The 20,813-nt window shown below is 37.3% G+C and overlaps 1 protein-coding gene and 1 pseudogene across 2 annotated transcripts in view; both read right to left on the bottom strand.

Annotated features, from left to right (window-relative positions):
• Positions 1 to 20,813, bottom strand: part of Arih1 (ariadne RBR E3 ubiquitin protein ligase 1) — a 96,778-nt gene that overhangs the window by 8,692 nt on the left and 67,273 nt on the right. For both annotated transcript variants that reach the window (XM_076925495.1, XM_076925494.1), the window contains 6 exons: positions 18,484 to 18,550; positions 16,378 to 16,484; positions 10,125 to 10,167; positions 9,629 to 9,700; positions 7,854 to 7,984; positions 3,767 to 3,824 (listed from right to left, as the gene is read on the bottom strand). In XM_076925495.1, the coding sequence (XP_076781610.1) occupies positions 3,767 to 3,824; positions 7,854 to 7,984; positions 9,629 to 9,700; positions 10,125 to 10,167; positions 16,378 to 16,484; positions 18,484 to 18,550 (478 nt within the window). The remainder of the gene's footprint in view (positions 1 to 3,766; positions 3,825 to 7,853; positions 7,985 to 9,628; positions 9,701 to 10,124; positions 10,168 to 16,377; positions 16,485 to 18,483; positions 18,551 to 20,813) is intronic.
• Positions 10,174 to 16,371, bottom strand: LOC143439308 (G2/mitotic-specific cyclin-B1 pseudogene; annotated as a pseudogene).

Below are 20,813 nucleotides of genomic sequence, written 5' to 3'. Positions count from 1 at the left end.
GTGGCAGGAAGAAACTACATCTTGAGAACTGTCCTCTGTGAAAACGCACACATATATGACTTTGTGTGTGAAAGCGCATGTTTGTAATGCCAGCACTCAGAAAAGAGAAGACAGGATTGCCAAAACTGAGGACCGCATAAATTCAAACCGGCCACACCTACAGAGTCAGACCCCGTGTGTCTGCGGCTCCCCTATTCCCTTTCTCTCAACCAACCAAATATACACATTTGTAGTAACAGCCTGACAGTGAGGGCTGGAGAGCTAGGGATGTAGTACAGGAGGAAAGCACATGATCCTTTGACATTAGTCACTGGGTTCAATTTCACACTCACCCAGAACAACTACATATAATAGTGGTATTCAGTAAAGCCTGGTATTTATTAATAAAACAATAATTTTTGACTTGATATTTTTACATTATATTGTTGTACAAACATAGCTGACTCTAAGTCTCTACATTTTTCTGTAGTCTCTAGAGTTGTGCAACTGTTTACAGTATATACTTGGTGTCTCTAGTACCTGATAGAGATGCAGAATGATTAGTAAATGTTAAGTGTGATCTTACCACACATGCAGTATTACTTCTCTCTTTATGATTTAAAGTCTAAAAGTAGATATCCAGGAGGCTCTGTGTGTGTGTGTTTAAATACACACACACACACACACACACACACACACACACACACGTACGTGTACACACATACATATGTATGTGTATGTATGTCTGAGAGAATATATACAATATTATATAGAAATATAAAGGTGACACACACCTTTAATCCCAGCACTTGGAAGGCAGAGGCAGAAGGATTTCTGGGTTTGAGGTCAGCCTGGTCTGTAGAGAGAGTTCTAGAACAGCTATGGCACAGAGAAACCCTCTTCTTAAGGGTGGGGTTAAAAAAGGAAAAAAAGGAAGAAAGGAAAGGAGGGAGGGAAAGAGGAAGGGAGGAAGGAAGGAAGGACAAAAGGTCTGTCTATAGTTTGTCTCTTAAATATCAACTCTACACATCTCACCACTATTCAATTAAATTACATGCCCAAATAACATACACAACACTGAAGCAACTCAAAAAATGAAGAAGAAAAAAAAAAGTCAGATGAAACAATGTTTTGTTTTGCAACTTTTCTATTTGGAGAGGGTCTGGGAATGAGCTCTGGTGGCCTTGAAATCAAGATTCTCCTGTTTCTGCTTCCCATTTCTCCAGAGCTGTATTTACACCACACACCAACCATGCCTGGCAAAGCTGTGTTATTTTAAGACTCAGATAGGTACAAAACCAATGGTTGTGAGCTAAAAATTATGCTAACGTGCAAATATAATATGTGGAAACTATCCCCTAGCATGTCAACTTTCCACTAAGAACTACTATCTGCAAATCTGTCAAGTTCCCAAAATCTAACAGGAACCCCAACTAACATACTACCACAATATTTAATTATTTAATATACTTGATGATTCTCAAACTATTTCTCATTAAAACTCAATGAAGCTAAGTGTGGTTGTATATGCCTTTAATCCTAGCACTCAGGAGGAGAAAGCAGGTAGATCTGAGTTCTAGGCTAGTCTGGTCTCCAGGCCGGATAAGACCATATACTGAGACATCATGGACGACAACATCGCTATTATCATTATCATCATCGTCATCACAACAACTACTACAACAACAATAACAACAGCAACAACAACCCAACAACAACAACAGCAACCCAATAAACAAAACCCTCAAAAAATCAAAAAAGAAAACTTTCGATACAAATAACAAAATCTTTCTAATTGATGCCAGGATCTGGAATGAGAAACAAATTCAAGATTTGAAAAAGAGTTCCCAAAATAACCCAAACTGGCAAATTGGCCCACCAGCCAAATATAGCTACCAACTGCTTTTTGTAAGTAAAGCTTTTTGAGGCGGTCACATTCTTCTGTTAAAGCCTATGGCTTCCTTAGCAGTAAGGGGGAAAACAGAGAGAGTTGAGTAATCAGAGTGGAGATCATACAGACTACAGGTAGTATTTAATTCCCACTCCAGTGCCTTGTACATACTAGGCAAATTCAATAGTGAGATTCAACCCTTCCAACGTGAAGTTAGAGTTAACATTTCAGGAATCAGTCTTCTTCTACAGTGGATCAATTATGAAAGTCATAAAGCAAATAAAACTTACTGAGCCATCTCATTGGCCCTCTATTACCTTTTATGTGTATGTGTTTGTGTCAAAAGCCACAGTTCTGGATCTCTTTCTATTTGTTGAGACATGGACTCTCATTGAACAGGGGTCCTGCTGACTCTGGCTCATCTAGCTAGCTAGCCATCCACAGGAATCCTGTTTCTGCCTCCTAAATGCCGGGATCACAGGCAGCTGCAATGTGGATGCTAAAGATCCGAATTTGAGTTCCTGCTTTGTTTTGTTGTTGTTGTTTTTTTGTTTTGAGACAGGGTTTCTCTCTGTATTGCTGGCTGTCCTTGAACTCAGAAATCCGCCTCCCAAGTGCTGGGATTAAAGGCGTGCGCGACCACTGCCCGGCTGAGTCCTTGTATTTTTAAGCTGAGTTTTAAACAATGAGCCATCTCCGCAGTTCCACAAACAGACAGCATCCTTTTGAAACAGAAACTCACTGAATTGCTTCCAACTCACTAAATGGCTATCAACTTCTCTCTGTAGCTCAAGCAGGCCTTATACTCAGGATGCTCCTGATTCTCCCTTTTAAGTAGCTGGTGTTACATATCTGTGCCAACAGGAATAGCTTTATTTGACCTAGCCCCCAAAAGTATCACATACATTTGTCAAACATCCATTATTTGCAATTTAAAAAGACACAGTACCCTTTATTCCTACCAGTAATTAAAAAGATTAGCGGTCTGTGTGTGTGTTGAGTGGGAGGAATCTTGCTGGTCTGATACTTGTTATGTAGCCAAAGGCTGGACTCAAACTTAAGATCCTACGAACTTCTAGAGTATTGGGATTACAAACACATAACAATATGCCATGCCTAAAAAATATTTTAAAAAATGCCTTTAAAAAAAATTGAACAAAATGAAACATTTGCAAAGCATGTTTTCAATTATATCCAGCTGGGAAAGCCATTTAAAAAGAGCTTTTTTTTTTTTTTTTTTTTTTTTTTTTTTTGTCTCTAGGAATTTCAATAAAAAAAAAATGGCTAAGTAATCACAACAAACAAAACCAATGGTTCTACAACTACTATAAAATTATGAGATAAAAAAAAAACACCAAAGTATTATAAATCCAAATCTACTGTTTTGAATCCTTTCTCTAATAGCAGGTCATTTTTCTATACTATAACAGGAAATTTCCCAACTCCTGAGATTCTGTTTCAAATCAAGCAACCTATGAGAACTACATGGACAATGAATGAGCAGAATTCAAAGTGAGTGCTGATGCCACACCAGCACTGCGACCTGAAAATAAGCGACATAACTAGCTCAGACTCAGGAGGAATTCAAGGTGCTAAGAAAGAGCTTGTCTTAAAATAAACAACAAAACAAAACAGACTAAGCACAAAGCATATGCCTATAGTCAGCATTCTGGAAGAAGCAGAGGCAGAAGTATCGTAAGTTTGATACCAATTTGGGCTAGAAAGCCTACCTCAGAAAACAACAATGAACTAATCAGTAGTATAAAGAGAGTCTCTCTTAACTGTAAGACAGCTAGGATTTATTGTAGTGTCGACAGCAATTCAGACCTGAATGTTTCCCGAGAAATGTGTGTCAGGAGGCCCTGGCCAGTGCTGTGCTGCTGGGGCTGCACTCACCTCTTGGGCATCTCTTGCTGCCTTTGCATCATCCTCATTATAGCGGTTACAGTTGTACCTTAAAGAAAATTAAGAGGATTTCAGAAAATCATAAATCAATTAAAAAGTGAAAAGAATGTAGCATTTAACTTGTACGTCATTATTCAGAATCAGCATTCTACTTTACAGTAGATACACTGAGATGTCAAAGGGTTCTATTGTTGTAATAATAGAAATAAAAGACTAAATAAAGCACACTGGGAGGGCTGACCATACTCCAAATATATTAATATTTCAATTGCCTACAATATCAGATCAATTCTCCAAGAAGTAATAGGAAATTCTGCACCTTCTAGGTAGCCCATCCCAAACCAGCTAAGCCACAATCACTAGAAACATTGTAGTAGATAGCTTACTTTTTACATGTAACCTCAACTTCTAACTCTACTGCTGAAGAGATCATCTTATCTCCTAAGCTATCCATTACTCACTCTCTTTCCTTTTATAAACCAAAGAACCAACAATCAGCAAGTTACTATTGAAGAGTTGTCTGTGCTATGGACTTTACATACTACTATGATTTATTAGCTGTCTCTGAAAACTGAATGACATAAAAAGGAGAGGAGGAGGAGGAAATATGTCCAGAGAAATGAGCTCAGAGTGGAAATGACTGTACTTCTTTTGTCCTTGTTACTACATACCTTTATTTGTTGTTTAGGCAAGTTCTCACTAAGTAGCCCTGGCTGGTTTGAGATCTGCTACGTAGATCAGGCTGACCCAGAACTCACAGAGATCTGCCGGACACTGCCCCAAGGTGCTGGGATTAAGGGTACATGCTACCATACCTGGCTACTCTATACCTTTTATTAGAGACTATATTCTAATTTGGGGTATTTATTTAATGCTTAACTACCAATTGCAGTGGACTTTCAAAGAGTGGTTCAAAGCACATTAAAGCACAGAGGCAGTTCAGGGCAGGATTAGAGCTACAGAAGACTTTTTAAAACACCATCCCCCCTTCATCCCAAATAAAAAAATTTAATTAGATGTTAAAAGTAAATTGCATTAAGGTTTAAGAAATGGCTCAGTGGCTAAGGGCACTTGCTACTCTTGCAGAGGGGAAGAGTTTGATCCCCAGTATACACAAGGGGTAGACCAAAACATTCTGGAACTCTAATTCCAAGTTATTTAATGGTCTCTTCTGGCTTTATGGACAGTTTTTGAACCATGAGTGAGCACCTGTGTGATACACAATCACACACATGAAAAATGCAAATCATCTATTAAGTTGCTGTACAGACTTCCCAACTTTTTCAGAAGTATTTTTTCAATATGCGCTAATTTTTTCACATGGTGCTAAGGATTGGTACTGAGAGCCTCTCACATGCTAAGCAGATGCTCTGCCATGAACTATCCTTAGCCTTTCAGAAATGTTTCAGTGTGTATGTATTTCTATGCATACAAATACGTATTATCATTGATTTTAACCAATACTTATCAGAAAGCCGTTTAGAGGGAAGTATTTGTCTATGTGTGTTCAATACCTTCCTTTAACTTGTATGCTTGAACAGGAGACTAGGGATAAGATGATCTTTTACAAAATAATGTATCAGAAAGCAGAAGAAAGGGGGGCATGTTTCAGGAAGCTTTTAAAGATATTCATCTAAGAAAAAAAATCTATTATGCTTACTCCAAGAAATGGCCAATAATTCCAAATATCCTTGCCTATTTTTCCTGCATAGGCTACAAATTTCTGAACCCAAACATTTTATGGAAATAATATGGTTCATATTATTTATAGAACTTTGAAATTATATTTTTAATTGCTTAATCTAGCACTATTTTACATTATTTAAAAACACACAGTTGATCTTAAAGTAACACAGATAACAATTTAATGAATGGTTTAATATTAATTTTCACCTGATCATTCATACTTCTCAACATAATAGTTTGTTTATGACACTTGACTTATCTTGGTTAACTATTAACACTCTCTTCTTCCCGTCTTCTAAACCTCTTAGCTTTCCTTTCTGGTTTGTTTCTGTGACATGGTCTCTCTATGTAATTCTGGCTGCCTGGGCATTAGTTATATAGACCAGGCTAGCCGGTCATTCAGAGATCCACCTGCCTCCTGACTGCTAAAATTAGTGGTTGTATGCCACACCTAGCTCCTTGTGTGTGTGTGTGTTTTTTTTTTCCTAAAATGTATTTTAAAGCAGTATCTTAACGTAAGATTTTTCCCTTCCAAAAGTAGCACAGATTTAAAGGCTTAAGCAAACTATTTAGGATCTATGTATATTTCTAACTCAAATAACAGTTGATGCTACTTGGAATTGTGCTTTGACAAATCAGAGGCATTTTAAGACATACACAGAAAACAAAGGAGGATACATTTTCAAGGTCAATGAGCAATAGTCATGGCCCACTCTCTCAGGTCACCATTCAGTCTGTGGTTTATCTCTTTTGATTTAGATAACCTAAAATCTAAATTGTAATTAGAGATGTCATCAAACTCACAGGTCTTCCAACACTCTCCTCTATTCCCTCTTCCCCCTTTTACTAGGCTTGTACACAAAAGCATACAGCGACTATATTTTATTTTCTAGGAAGTCTATAGTATGCTGTCTTAAAACAGAATGTCTTCAGCTTTGACAATGGCAAAATTTGCCACTAACAAACTAGTTTTTACCTTAGAATTAGCTTTAGAAATAATCCCTATTATTATTCCTTTAATTAAAGTAACTAATACAAGTCCCAATTAACTAAAAGCAAAGACCTATTTTTCTCAAATTCATATTTCCTTTATCTTGTCTTGACCCTGCAACCTCTTTCGCCTACCCAGAATTATCTGACAAGTATGTAGAGCACACAATACAAACCTTCTCACTAAACCCGTCCACTCTTCTACTTAAATCCTCACAGTATCCACACTACTTTCCTACTACTTTATAATGCAGTCTATCTCCTAGCTTTCCCTGTGCCCTCCAACTTACTAGGGAGTCAACAGGAAGGTAACACAAATCAAAAAAAGTTTGTCATTTGTATATTATAACAGTCAGAAACATTTTCAGGAAATGTGTTAGCTCCTCCTGTGTTTCTCAAAATACATCTACAATTTAACCTGCACTTTCCCAAATAAATAGGCATGTAACTAAACTATTAGTTTAGAAGGACATGGAACAATGCCATTTAACAAGAGTAGCCTTTGTATTCAAGGATTATGCATTCATGGAAACAATGTTCACTGGAGGAAAAAAATTACCTAAAGTCAAAATTGTACTGAACACACAGATTTCTTTATTCTTGTCATTATTCCCTAAATAATACTGTTTACAAAAGTTTTATTGTATGCTAAGTAAGTAATCTAGAAATAGTTTAAATAAAATATGCAGAAGGAGGGCCATGTATGCAAATACTATACGAGTGCACATAATGACCATGGGCATGCTCACACTTTGGTATTCACAGAGCATCCCGGAACTCATCTCCAATAGATGCAATTAATTAACATCTGCATATGCATCTAACATTAAATGTCACCCTTGAAAAACTTATAAAATTAGACAACAGAGGGCCATTTGAAGGACTACTTCCCAGCTCTAGGTTATTCTTCCCAGTAGGAATGCAAGCCTATTTCAAAGAGAAGCTAAAAATACAGATTTTTGTTCAGTAGCTTTCCAATTTTTAGTTGGACAACATAACTGTTATTTAATGATGTGGAGGATGAGGAAAACATGAAAGTTAAATTTCTGCCAGTAAACTCTACTTTATAACCTCTACCTAGAGAACACGTCAGACAAGGTAACTAATTAAAATCATGAACTGAAAACATTATTCCACCTCTGTTCATAGTATTCCTTTTACTGTTTTCAACTTTTTCAACTAATGAAATCTGAATGCATAGGTTTATCTCAATTATTAATCTCTGTGAGAAATGACTAGCAAATACCTCTTTGTGGTTATCTTGAATATACTCCTCTATTGAGATGACATATTAAACTTTTTTTTAGCTCAAGTCAGGTGATAATCAAAGGCAGAAATATCACTTTTATGTGGTATATATCCTAAAATTATATCAATGTACTCTACCATTTGTCCAACCTACCATGCAGATCCATGTGGTTCCCAAGGGCCAAGACACACCCAGCAAAATTCTGCTTTACAGTTCTGGTTACGACAGACCATGTGATTACAACCACCATCCTTCTCAATTGTGACATGGCATTTGGGACATTCCTATGGAAAAAAACTATAGAGTTGGTGTCAATGCTATACCACTGAGGACAGAAGCTAATTCTAGATTTCATTTATTTATTATAGTGCATACACATAAGTTTCTTTAAAAAGTAGTAAGCATCTAATAAAGACCATTAAATGTAAAGTATATTATATTTACTGGCAATTTTTGTTTTTTTGTTTGTCATTTTTTTTTTTCTGCTTGTGTTTTTCAAGACAAGATTTCTCTGTGTAACAGTTCTCAATTTTTAGACAGGCTGGCCTTAAACTCACAAAGATCCACTTGGCTCTGGCTCCCTTGTGCTGAGATTAAAGGGGTGCACTATCACCATCTGGTTGTTACTGGGTATTAATAGACACAAAATGTAATGCTTTCTTTAAAATTTATTTTTATGGGTTATGTCTGTGTTTGCGATCTGTGTGCAAGTGCCTACAGAAACCAGAACAGGGCATCATATCTTCTAGAGAGAGAATTATAGAAAGTAGTGAACAACCATGCAGGTGTTGGGAATTGAACAAAGGTCCTGTGGAAGAGCAGCTGCTGAGCCATCTCCCCACTCAAATAAAAACAATCAAAATATTTTTAAACACACAGTTTTACTGAAGGTTAAGTATTTTACTTAACACACGGCTTAGTGCGGTCACCTAGCTGCAGAGTACCTATCCTGTTCTCAGGGCTTTATATGCACCATAAAGCTATAAATCTTGTAATGGTGTTATTTATTCCTACTTGTCTCATGAATAAATGACAAAATAGAAATAACGAAGAAACTAATTCTAGGTCACATAGGATCCATATATAAGCAATTTGGCATACAGAGTCATGTAAGCAGGTAATCAGATCTTGACTTTCAAATTTAATTCATACTGAAGCTCAAAATTTCCATTTTTCTAAAAAATGTACTTAAGAGGTTTTTGTTGTTGAGATAGGATATCTCTATAAAGCTCTAGCTGTCCTAGAACTCACTATGTAGAACTCACTAGATGTCCTCAAACTCAAAAAGAGATGTGTCTGCCTCCCAAGTGCAATGATTAATGTGTGCCACTATGCCTGGCTTAAAAAAAAACAAAAACCAAAAAAAAGGCCACCTTTAAAAACCTGAGTGATGTACACATTGTGTGTACACGAATGTACAAGAGACTAGAAGATGATGCTGGGTGCTCTGCTCTATAGCTCTGACCTTGTTCCTGAGACACTCTCACCTAATCTGGGGTTCCTCAAATCAGCTAGGCTGACTCACTGACCTCCAGGGAATCCATCCTTTCCTGAATCTTAGCACTGCAGGTTACAGGCAAACATGGTGACAGCTCTTTTACATGGGTGTCAAGGACTTGAACTGAGTTCCTCATACTTGAGCAGCAAAGCAGTCAAGACAGCAAAATTAACTTGTACAGAAAAACTCAGTGTTTCTATAATAAAAGAACTACTGCTGCTTTACAGCTACTCCAAGAAATAAACACCTGACAGTGAATAAATAGGCAGCCATAGGAGGTGGGGTGGGGGTGGATACAAGTTATCACAAGGCCCATACCGACATAAACGCACATTGCTTTTGCTAATGCTTACACACTTACCCATATCCGTGTTCATTATCAACAGTTGGGGTTGGGGTGGGATCAGGGGAGATACACAGATGGACCAACCTTTGTGTTAGCTGCAATCCAATTAGAAGTTTCACTGTCATCATCACACTTTTTAATCCACTTCTTCAACCACTATTTGAAAATAACAACTGTTAGAATATAACTAGGCTTAAGTTAAGAATAGCCATGTATTTCAGCACTTAAAAAGAAGCAATCGATTTTCAATAGACATATTCTAAAAGTAGGAAAATTTGTAGCTATAAAATCTCATCTATATAGGATCAACCAAACAACAATTTTGTCTGGTTAAAGTTGAGTGGAGAATCTGGAACCTTGAGGAAAAGTCAAATTAACCTAAAAACTGACTTGGCCTATCCAAGGATATTCTAAGAACAAATGGGAACCTGACACTAAAGAATGCACTCATAGACTATCTGCAACAATCACTTGAAATGAAAAGAATAAAATCTTGTTAATTAGAATAAAGTAATCGACTATTATCTTTAATCAAAACTTAAAATTGTATCATCCCCTTAAAAACAAAAACCAACCTCACCTTACATTTAACTGGATCATGCCAATTTTCGCCACAGTTAAAGCTGAAAAGAATACCAAGAGTTTAAATAATTAATCCTACTTAGTATAATTAAAAAAAAAAAAAAAAAAATCAACCATTTCACATTCTACAGTTCCCCAGTACTGTCAGCAAATTCCAAATTACTGAGAAATACCAAGCCAAGGAATGTATTTATTTTATAGTGAATTTCTTAGAGTTAGTATGTACTAGAAACAGCATGTAGTAGGTATTCAGTATGTATGAAATAAGAATGACTAAACACATGAGGACATGCCCTGGTAACAACTACACAGTCATTTCCGCTTGACTCACTCAGATTGTACTGAGAAGCTTCTAGGAATGCTTCATCAATACATAATTCTACCTTCATTTGCTCTGTACTCCAATTAAAAACCAAAACCTGAACTTGCAGATTAATTCATAACTCTGTACTAATATACAGTAAACAATACATTAGAAGCAAATAGGCAAATCCTTGAATGTGAAGAGATTAAATTCAGCCCCATAGAGAGAAATGGTATTAACCAATCTATTCAAAGCAAAATAAAGCAATACAAAAACAAAACAAAACAAAACAAAAAAAAAACCCTCAAAAACAACAACAACAACAAAAAACCAAAAACCAGACATGGTGGCTCACACCTTTAATTCTAGTACTAAGCATATGTATATTAACGGGCATAAAGGAAGGAAAAATAAACGCTTATGGGCAGAGTAGCTATTGAATCCTAGGTCTCAAGAGAGAGAAAATAGGTAATTCAAGGCCACATAACACCTTGTCTCAAAATGGGGGGACACAACAGTGTACTTGCTGGTAAGGAGCCCACCAATCAGTGAGTCACAAAGTAAGATATGAATGTGGGATCTGTAGAGCTGCAGTGGTAAAGGACAAGAGTATCAAAATGCACTCCATGTATATGGAACTGTCAACAAATTTAATAAACTTACACAAAATGAAATTAGTGATTAATGATATTATCAAGTAATTTAAAGAATGTCAAAAGAAAACTTGCTTGGCAAAGAGAATACTAAATGAAGTCAAGAAAATGATTATTTCTTTAACAAGGTAGACACACAGGGAACATGATGGAACAGGGAACTGAGAAGCTTCAAAAAGAACAGAAAGAAGCATGGCTCAGTCAGAGCATTTGTTGCTCCTGTAGAAGAGCCACACCTGACTGCAGGCACCCACATCCCACATGGTGGTTGACAACCATTCCTAATTCCAGTAAAGATCTGATTCCCTCTTCTGGTCTCTGAGGACACTGAATGCATGTAGTATACAGACAAACAGGAAAAACACTGATACGCATAAATACATCTAACTATATTAAATAAATCTTTACAAAAAAGAGGAATGTTTTTTATTTAAAAGTAAATTTGAAAGTAGGTATGGAATCTATTTACCTTCTCGTCTGCTACAAAGGTAAGCTTTATGTGTGGTGGCAGGCACATGTGTACTGTAGTAAAACATCTGCAAGTTGGAGGACAATGTCTTTCCTTATCTTTGACCTTGTTTGAAACAGGGTCTCTCTTCCCTTTGTTACTGTTCACTGCTGTGTACACTAGGGTAGCTGGCTCACAAACTCCCAGGGATTCTCTTGGTTTTGTCTCCTACCTCAGGAACACATGGAGTAAAGGTGCATGTTAGGGTGCCCAGCTTTGTGTGGTTCTGGAACTCAGGTCATAGCTCTTGCAAACGAAACGCTTTACTCACTGACCATCTGTCTACATCACAGGGTTAACTCTAAACTAACAACACACTGTTGATCTTTATCAATACAATTTGCATTTCATTCACACTTATGCATTTGTGAATTTAATTAATAATCTGGATATTTATTAATTCTATGGCTGCTTTTAAAGAATCAGAACAGTATTAAAATACCAGCAAAATATCTATTTGGTAGTTCTACATTACTCCTTCTCTTTCAAAGACTGTAAGATCATTTTACTTTTTTTTTTTTTTTTTGACTTTTTTTTTTTTTTTTTTTTAGAATTGGGAAAGCTTGCCATCAATACAATCTTATTCAACTTGATATCAGATATATAAATTAAAACAGCAAATGAGACAGGATTTCTTTTCCAGTTGGAGTTACAAGACAGGAGAGAGAAGTGGCACCTTGGTATGGTGCCAGCCACACTCATCTGGCTGTCAGAATTGAAAGCACACCCCCCTGGGAAAGCTACTATACATGAAGCCAACCAAGACATCAAAGAGCATTTAGGAAGCACTGTATGGAGGGCAACAAGAGAATGCACTTGAATATCACTAAGGGAATGATTGAATACATTACATACAGTTTGTTCACACTAGGAAATGCATCAGTATAGGCATTGAAAGGAATGTTGAAAGGAATACTGTCAATAAAATGAACCCATATAAAAATATCTCCTTGACAACATATGCATAATTATGTCTATACAGGATATACAAGAATATACCCTTATCTGTTGGTATTGAGATTTGGGGGCAAATTCTTTTAAAAGACACCTTTAATTTTGAACATCCTATTTTACATAACAAAAATACTTGGTTTCAGATCTGAAAGCTGACAGCTCAAGAGACAGTGGTTAAAGGTGGCAACCACCTCTAAGAAAATGGAACAAAGGACTAGCTGGTAGACTTAGTTTAAACCAGAGCGTGGCAGAAGACTTTACATGATGATATAAGGACACACAGTGAAGTATATAAACATATAGGATACAAATATATACATTAGTTGATAGTTGTTAAACTAGAAGCAGTTCTTAATATACTCCTAAATTCTTTGACAATGTTTGTTATCTTAAAGAAGCAACCACATTCAAATGAGTCAGGCTATGCAAAGTCAAAAGTCACAACCTTTATTGACGAGCAGTAAACACAGTATCCTATGTACAGGCGGCACATGGTGCCAACTGCATTTGCAGATGTAGTAGTCCATTGGAGTTAAGCTTTTGTCATGACCTTAGACAAATTCTGAACTAGCGTACAGTTCAGCTGTGCCAGCATGCTGATCTTAGCATGTTTAGATGTTGCGTACTTGTATTTGATAGTCATGTGCTTTGTAAGGCCACGGTTCACCGTGACTATATTCTTAGCCAGGTGCTGCATAACAGGAAGCAGGGATTCTTCCATGTAGGATAGGTAGTGCGTGCTGCAGGGTTGGTGTGCATTCACCGTTGTCAAGAATTTTCAGTGCTAAGCAAAAAGCCCCAGCTGCAATTTGAGAAGGAGCAAGATGCACCATGTCATAGTCCAGCACGGAGAGCTCCATGAGGTATTTGGCCAAAGTATGCTGCTCGGCATCTACCTCTCCAATTTTAGATGCTCTATGGAGGAAGTGGTGAGGCAGAGGGCCACCAAGATTGAAGTTCAGAACTCTCAGAATCTTCATCTCCATCTGTCTGATCTGGTGCTTAGTGTAAGTGTTGTTAGTCACAAAGGCGAAGTACATCTCCTCATATTTGCTTGCAATAAACATGGCAGTTACACCAACCAGCTGTAGCCATCTTCTTGGGCACACAACTGTTCTACATGAACTGATCAATAATGGACACAGTCATGTACATGGTTTCCTGCAGCAGCTTAAATTTCATTTGAACCTGTTTTAGCCAGTCAATTAGGATGGCTCTCATGTTTCCAGTGACTGCATGACCCAGTAGGTATTTTGGTTTAGTTGACTGCTCTTCCTCCAGTTGTCTGAGGTAAGCATAGATATCTCTCACATATTCACTACAGAGGATTGGATTGGCTCCATCATCTGCATCTGCATCACTCATTGCAAGAATTACGTCAGAGAAAGCCTGACACAGATATTCTTCTGCAGGTGCACATCCAGATGTTTCCATTGGGCTTGGAGAGGGATTATCAACCAAACCAGGTTCAGGAGAAAGCTTCTCTTCTGTAACATGTTCAGGCTCAGGCTCTGCAAGTTCCATCTCTGGCTCACACACAGGCACCTTTTCCTCCACAGGTTTTGGTAGGACTTTAACATTAACTTTTCCAGCACCTAACGCTTTTGTTTCCTTTTTCAGAGGCCTGTTCGCTGACTTTACTACCAATGTCTCCAAAAGCAGCTCTCCATCTCAGCCTGGGAATGGAGGCAGCAGCAATTTGCCACAGGCACATGATTGGCGCCTACCATACTGACCTTGGCATTATTTTCTGTGTTAATTTTGGTGTTCCTAGTGACCCTGAGTGCCATGGCTCCTCCTGAAGCAGAGGTTCGCTGAGAAGACACCCCAATCTCTGGCTGCCCATGGCTAAACACTAACAGCCATTCCTCCACACCACACCCTCATTTTACTTTTTTGCTATATTCTCTATGTGCCCAAATCCAATTCCAATGTTGAAATCTCATCACCAGTGAGATGGCATTAAAAGGCAGGAGTTGTTGGGCATGATGGCATACACCTTTAATCTTAGCACTTCTAAAGGCCAGTCTAATCTACTTTTAGGACAGCCAGGGTTACGTAGAGAGATTCCTCTCTGGGGGGGAAAAAAAAAAAAAACAAAACCTGCAACCTCCTGGTCCACCCCAACACACACATACTAGGGCATTTTTAAGGTAATTATGTCATGGGGACTGCATTCATGAACACTATAACAAAGAAATGAAGACTGCTGCCCTGTTTCTTCTCTTATATGAGATTGTTCATAAGATTAATCCTCTACATAGCAAAAATTACTTTTTTTTTTACACCAACACAAGTAATCCAACCTTTCAGGACTTTCCACCTTGCAAAATAACTTCTTGCCATGTAAATACTAGATTATCTTGGTATTTTGTTATAGCAGCTTACCAGGCTAAGAGAAGATATTGCTAATGAGAAGTGAGCCTAAAATGAGGAAGCAAGAGTTGGAACACAGTTAATAGGCAGGGGTTGGAATGTATGTGTTAGAAAGAAATACATTATCTTGAATAGACACATATAGATAAATATCTTGATTGTGGTGAGACTTGATAATGATAGAAGAGGTGTAGAGACAGTCTCAGCCATCTTAAGAGTACATAAGCAGTCCTAAGGAGAAGGTATGTGGAGCAAAGGCCAAGAAAAGTCATTCTGGTGATGTCTCTGATGAAAATGAGGAACATGCTATTGCAAACTAGAGGACAACTATTTATTGTAAAAAGTAGAACCTGATGTAATTAACTGCACCATATTGTTTTATGCAAAGGTACAAATGGACAAACAATGAAAGTGAATATTTGATTGAAAAAACATTGCTGAATATACAGCTGGGTTCGTGGATGTAAAAAATGAACAAAAACTTTCTAACTGAGAAATTCTCAGGCTACCTATTTATTTAAGAGGGAAAAAAAAAGCCAGCTAAACACTTCAGAGACACTAAGATGGTTCCCCAATCTTTGGTGTTGAAAATTTTCTGATAAATGCCATCTAGTGTTCAGACAGAGAAGAATATACTATAGAGCTCTAAAGTCCCATGTTACCAAGACAAATGGCCTAAACAACCAAAATTATCTACCTATTTTCTTCTTGTTAGATTAAAAATACATCTAAATCAAGGAAATGTATTATTTTTAAATAATACCACAAATTAAGAAATAAAGAATGTAGCAAGAGCCAGATGGAATGAAATACAGTAAAACAAACAGCGATTTAGATAGCTCAGCACTACCATTAATTAAGTTTTGACTGGAGTTTGACCCCCAAGCCCCCCACTACACCCTCATCAAGCATATAAGACAATATTCCTAAGCAAACAAGCAAGTGCATGCTCACGCGTGCGAGCACACGCGCACACACGCACATACTTTCTGAATGTTTGGAAAAAAAGGCAATTAACCCAGACTTTTAAGTTTTCTCTCATTAAAGGTTACAGTGAAATATAAAGAAGTTATAATTATAGCTTCATTCTCCCCAAGGAAAAATACATTCGGCAGGTATGATAGCACATGCTTACCCCAGCACTTGGGACACCGAGCAGGGATTAACATGAGTTTTAGGTCAGTTTGGGCTATGAAACTGAAGACTGCCTTAAACAAAATACACCCCACTATTATATACATGTACACCTCTCCAAAAGATAAAAGCATTAAGGAAAAAACAAAATCTTAAGATATGATTTGTATCTTACTTAAAAAGAAATAAACACTACTTTTAACTAGTATCATTTATTTCCTAGCATGAAGTTTCCCATTTTTTAAAAATCAAGATTAAAAAGAAAAGGTAGAAAAAAACAACCCTATATTAACTTCCCTCATCTAGAAAATCACTTGCTTACCAAAACTGGCGGCCACATTTGCAGCGAACTGGTTTTGCATCAGGATACTGGACTTTAACAACATGGTGGCAATCTGGGGCAGGACACCACTTTAACAGTCGGTTGCACTGAAACACAAGTTAGGAACATCTTAAAAACATTAGCAAGTGAAACTACACAACACATAGTAAGGTTAAAAAAAAATCATATAAAACTTGCTGCAGTCTTCTATAATACATATGTATAATACATACAATATATATTATATATAATACATATAATATGTAGTATTTTCTCATAATTATCATCTTTTAATCAAAAATGCATGTTAGCTTTTTTATGCATCTGGGGAGATATATGGTATTTCTGTTTTACTTTTTTAAAAATATGGCAGATTACATTGAAGTTTATGTTAAGCAATTCATGCAACTTATTTGAATTCTAGGAATGAAATCAAGGACCACACCTTAGGCAAGTGCTTTACCAACTGAACGACATCCCCAACTCTAGAGTGTTGTTAAGTATGTGGTTTCGTTGTTTGTTTACTTTGGTTTTCGGGACCACATCTCTTATCTGATAGGGAAGCCTTCTATCACAAAGCTGTATCTCCAGACCCTCACAAGATTACTTATTTTCCAACTTTTAATTCTATAAAACATTAAGAACTATCTTTCATTGTACCTACAAATCCCACAGAGACTTAAAACAGTATTTAATTTTGTTTTTTGTCTGTCTCTCACTAGGTAGACCAGAGCTCCCTCAAATTTGTGATTCTCTTGACCTAGCCACTTCAGCATGCCTTAAGTAACATTCTGTACTAGGCTTCAAAAATCAATGTACTGGCTGGGCATATAACTCATACAGACAAAAATTAAAAAGTACACTGATCATTTCAAAAAGTACAATATACATTAATTTGCAGTTTTATAGTTAAATTTCTAACACAGATAAAGACTATTTTCATTAACAAAAATACTAAGCTATACTGACTTTACTATAATGGGCACTGGCACTTTCCTTTTTTTTTTTTTGTTTTTGTTTTTGTTTTTTTGTTTTTGCTTTTTCAAGACAGAGTTTCTCTGTGTAGCTCTGACTGTCCTGGAACTCACTCTGTAGAACAGGCTGGCCTCGAACTCAGAAATCCACCTGCCTCTGCCTCCCAAGTGCTGGGATTAAAGTCGTGTGCCACCACTGCCCGGTAGGCACTTTCAATAAAAACTGAGAAAAAAAAAATCATTTTGTTTTATAGCCTATACACAGGGTTCTCTGTAGAATATTGTGGCACAAAATTAAATACGCAACAAGCATTTTCCAGTAAATACTGTTGTTTGTTTTTTGAAACAGGGTGCCTCTGCAAAGCCCGGGCTGTCCTGGAACTCACAGAGATCCACCAGTCTCTGACTCCCTAACTGCTGGAGTTTTAAAGTCATGTGCTACTATAACCACCTCTAAGACTCTATTTACAAATACAGGCAAGCCATAATTTGTTGACAACTGGTCTATGAAAAAAACTGCATAAAATAAAGAATTTTAAGAAATTGTGTGTGTGGGGGCCATATTTTGTTGTATGTATGTCTGTGAACCATGTTAGTGAGTGGTGCCCACAGATGACATAGGTGGCACTGGGACTAGAACCTGGGTCCTCTGGAAGAGTAGCTAGTACTTTAACCGTGAACCATCCATCTCTGCAGCCCAATAACTACAGTATTCTTTATTGGCAATGAATCAGAAGACAATTAGAGAACTAACAATGTTAGGATATCCAACATGATTATGGAATGTTTACTAAAATACTGTAATTCTTTGCTAAGAATAAAGAACAGTAAAGAAAACTACTATTAAAAAAGTAATTTAATCAGCACAGCTCAAAATGATTTTTTACATAAGTATTCTAAATATGGTAACAGGTTCTTGTTGGTTTGAAAGCTGGTATTTCAGATGCAGGGCACTCAGTACTTAGGAGGCAGAAGTAGGTGAATACTGAAGAGTTAAGGGACAGCCAAGGCTACACTGTGAGACATTTAAAAAACCAAGGCAAACAAAACAAATACACAACAAAAAGAACTAGTATATTTCTATTACTAAACAATTTTCAAAGTTAAAATTACAGCAACATAAACCACTTACCTCTACAAAGCTATTTGTGATTAAATGCTGATATTTTAATTTAACTTTTGAATCTGTGATCAGGCGCCTGAAACCAAGAATAAAACAAGTTACTAAGTTTAAGTTTATTAAGTTTAACCACGTGTATAAAGAAAACGTAACTTCAAAACTGTTTATGCTACGGTATAAAACTGTAAGTCGAAAATATCAAAATACACTATCAATCAATCCAACTATTTGTTGTAACAGTGATTTCCAAGTTTCTATAATTTAACTTGGATAATTTCCTGATATATTATATTCTCAATATTCTATTTTGCCAAGTACATGTTGCAGCCTGAAGACTGCAAGTTTGTGGTCCTTGCAGATTTTCTGTAATTCTTGTCTACCTTCTTTAAACACCCAACTCAGTGTATAAAATAAAACAGATGCTGTCAACTAGAGTATTAAAAGAATGGACCCAGGTTTGGTGATAACCTGTGTATAATTTTGAGAGCTGCCTTCATGTGGCAGTTCTTGGCAATTAAATGGAAAAACAGGCAGCAACCTGGTTTTCTCTATGTGTCCTATACACATCTGCACACTTCCATAACTTAAAACACAACGGCAAAAAAGTAAGGAACTGTGAAGTTGAAGTCTCATTAGTTTAATGAAAAATAATCCTTCTTATTGTCACAGAAAAATGGTGCAAGAGCAGAAGACACAGCTAAGTAGTTAATCATTTGGCAAGCACATTCAAGAACCAGGGTTCAATCACTACTATTAGTGTTCTGTTGTTATTGATGGTTTTTAGGTGGTATTAAAACCAATGTGGTAGTGGGAGACAGTCATGAACAAAATAATCTCTTCACATGCATACAGTCCAATCCTTGAGTGAGACGGTATTGTGTGCTCTGGCTTCATAGTTAATTCTTTATTACCATCACCAGCAGCACCAGCAGCAGCAGCACCAGCAGCACCAGCACCAGCAGCAGCAGCACCAGCAGCAGCACCAGCACCACCACCAGCAGCACCATCACCATCACCATCACCATCAGCACCAGCAGCAGCACCAGCACCAGCAGCAGCACCATCAGCACCACCAGCAGCACCAGCAGCACCAGCAGCAGCACAAGCACCACCACCAGCACCACCACCAGCACCACCACCATCAGCACCACCACCATCAGCACCAGCACCATCAACAGCACCATCAACAGCACCACCAGCACCAGCAGCACCAGCAGCAGCACCAGCAGCACAGCAGCATTACTACTATGGAGATAAGGGCTCTCTGTGTAGTGCTTCTGGCTGTCCTGAAACTCACCAAGCTCGTCCTACATTTACAGAGATCTTTTACAGAGATCTCCTGCAATGCCTCCCAAGTGCTGAGAATTAAAGGCATGAGCCACCATGCCCATTCATGCCCAGCCCTTGTGTTCTTCTTCAGTTTCATATCCTCCCCTGTCCTTCCTAGAGGGGCGCGGAACAGTAACAACAAAACAATAACAACCACTCCCACCACCACCACCAGGTATTATGGTGTCCTTTACATATGACTTCTAGGTTAGACTAATAGAAACCAGATAGACACACAGAAACCAGATGAGTACCTGGTAAGGTATCGGAGACGTGGAAATGAAATAATAAAAATATTTTAGAATTTAACTATAGTCCTAGTATTTAGGAGGCTGACAAAAGAGCTTTTCCTTTTATTCTAGCTTGTACTGCATAATAAAACTGTTCCTTAAAAACAAACAAACAAACAAACAAAAACAAAACAAACAAACAAACAAAAACCCAGAAGCTAGGGAGAGGTAACAATTCCATCAGTGAATTTCTCTCTTCTCCCTCCCTCCCTCCCCCAACCCCAAATGGTAAATCATGTGCCTTGCAGAAGTACATAACTCTAAATCAGACATTCTAGTTCTAAGGACATTTTATACATCTATTATCCATAATGTTTCTCTGATTTTACAAACTACTTCTTATAGCTGATCTTAGTCCTGGAAGCCATCTATAAATCTTGCATGCCCTACCAGGACTTTTAAGAGTAACAGTTCTTTCAGAACAGTTTCCATCTTCACACTGTCAAGAATAACACTATTAGGATGAATGAAAGTTCCAACTATTAATATGTTAATCTTAGGGATATCAGTTGTCATCACCTTTGTTGAAAAGTCACTGGAACAATTCTCTGTGGAAGCATCTAGATCTCAGTAGTCAAAACAGATTCTCTTGCACGTCTACTACACACATTAGACACAACATGAGAAACATATAACTACTCTCAAGTTTAGGAATCATACCTGCTCTAACAAAGAAATTGGAATGCTACTATGATTTGACATCAGGTGACTTTACTAAGATGA

The sequence above is a fragment of the Arvicanthis niloticus genome, chromosome 26 (genome assembly GCF_011762505.2).
Source record: "Arvicanthis niloticus isolate mArvNil1 chromosome 26, mArvNil1.pat.X, whole genome shotgun sequence".
Taxonomy (NCBI): Eukaryota; Metazoa; Chordata; class Mammalia; order Rodentia; family Muridae; genus Arvicanthis; species Arvicanthis niloticus.
This window is presented reverse-complemented; position numbering and strand designations above follow the sequence as displayed.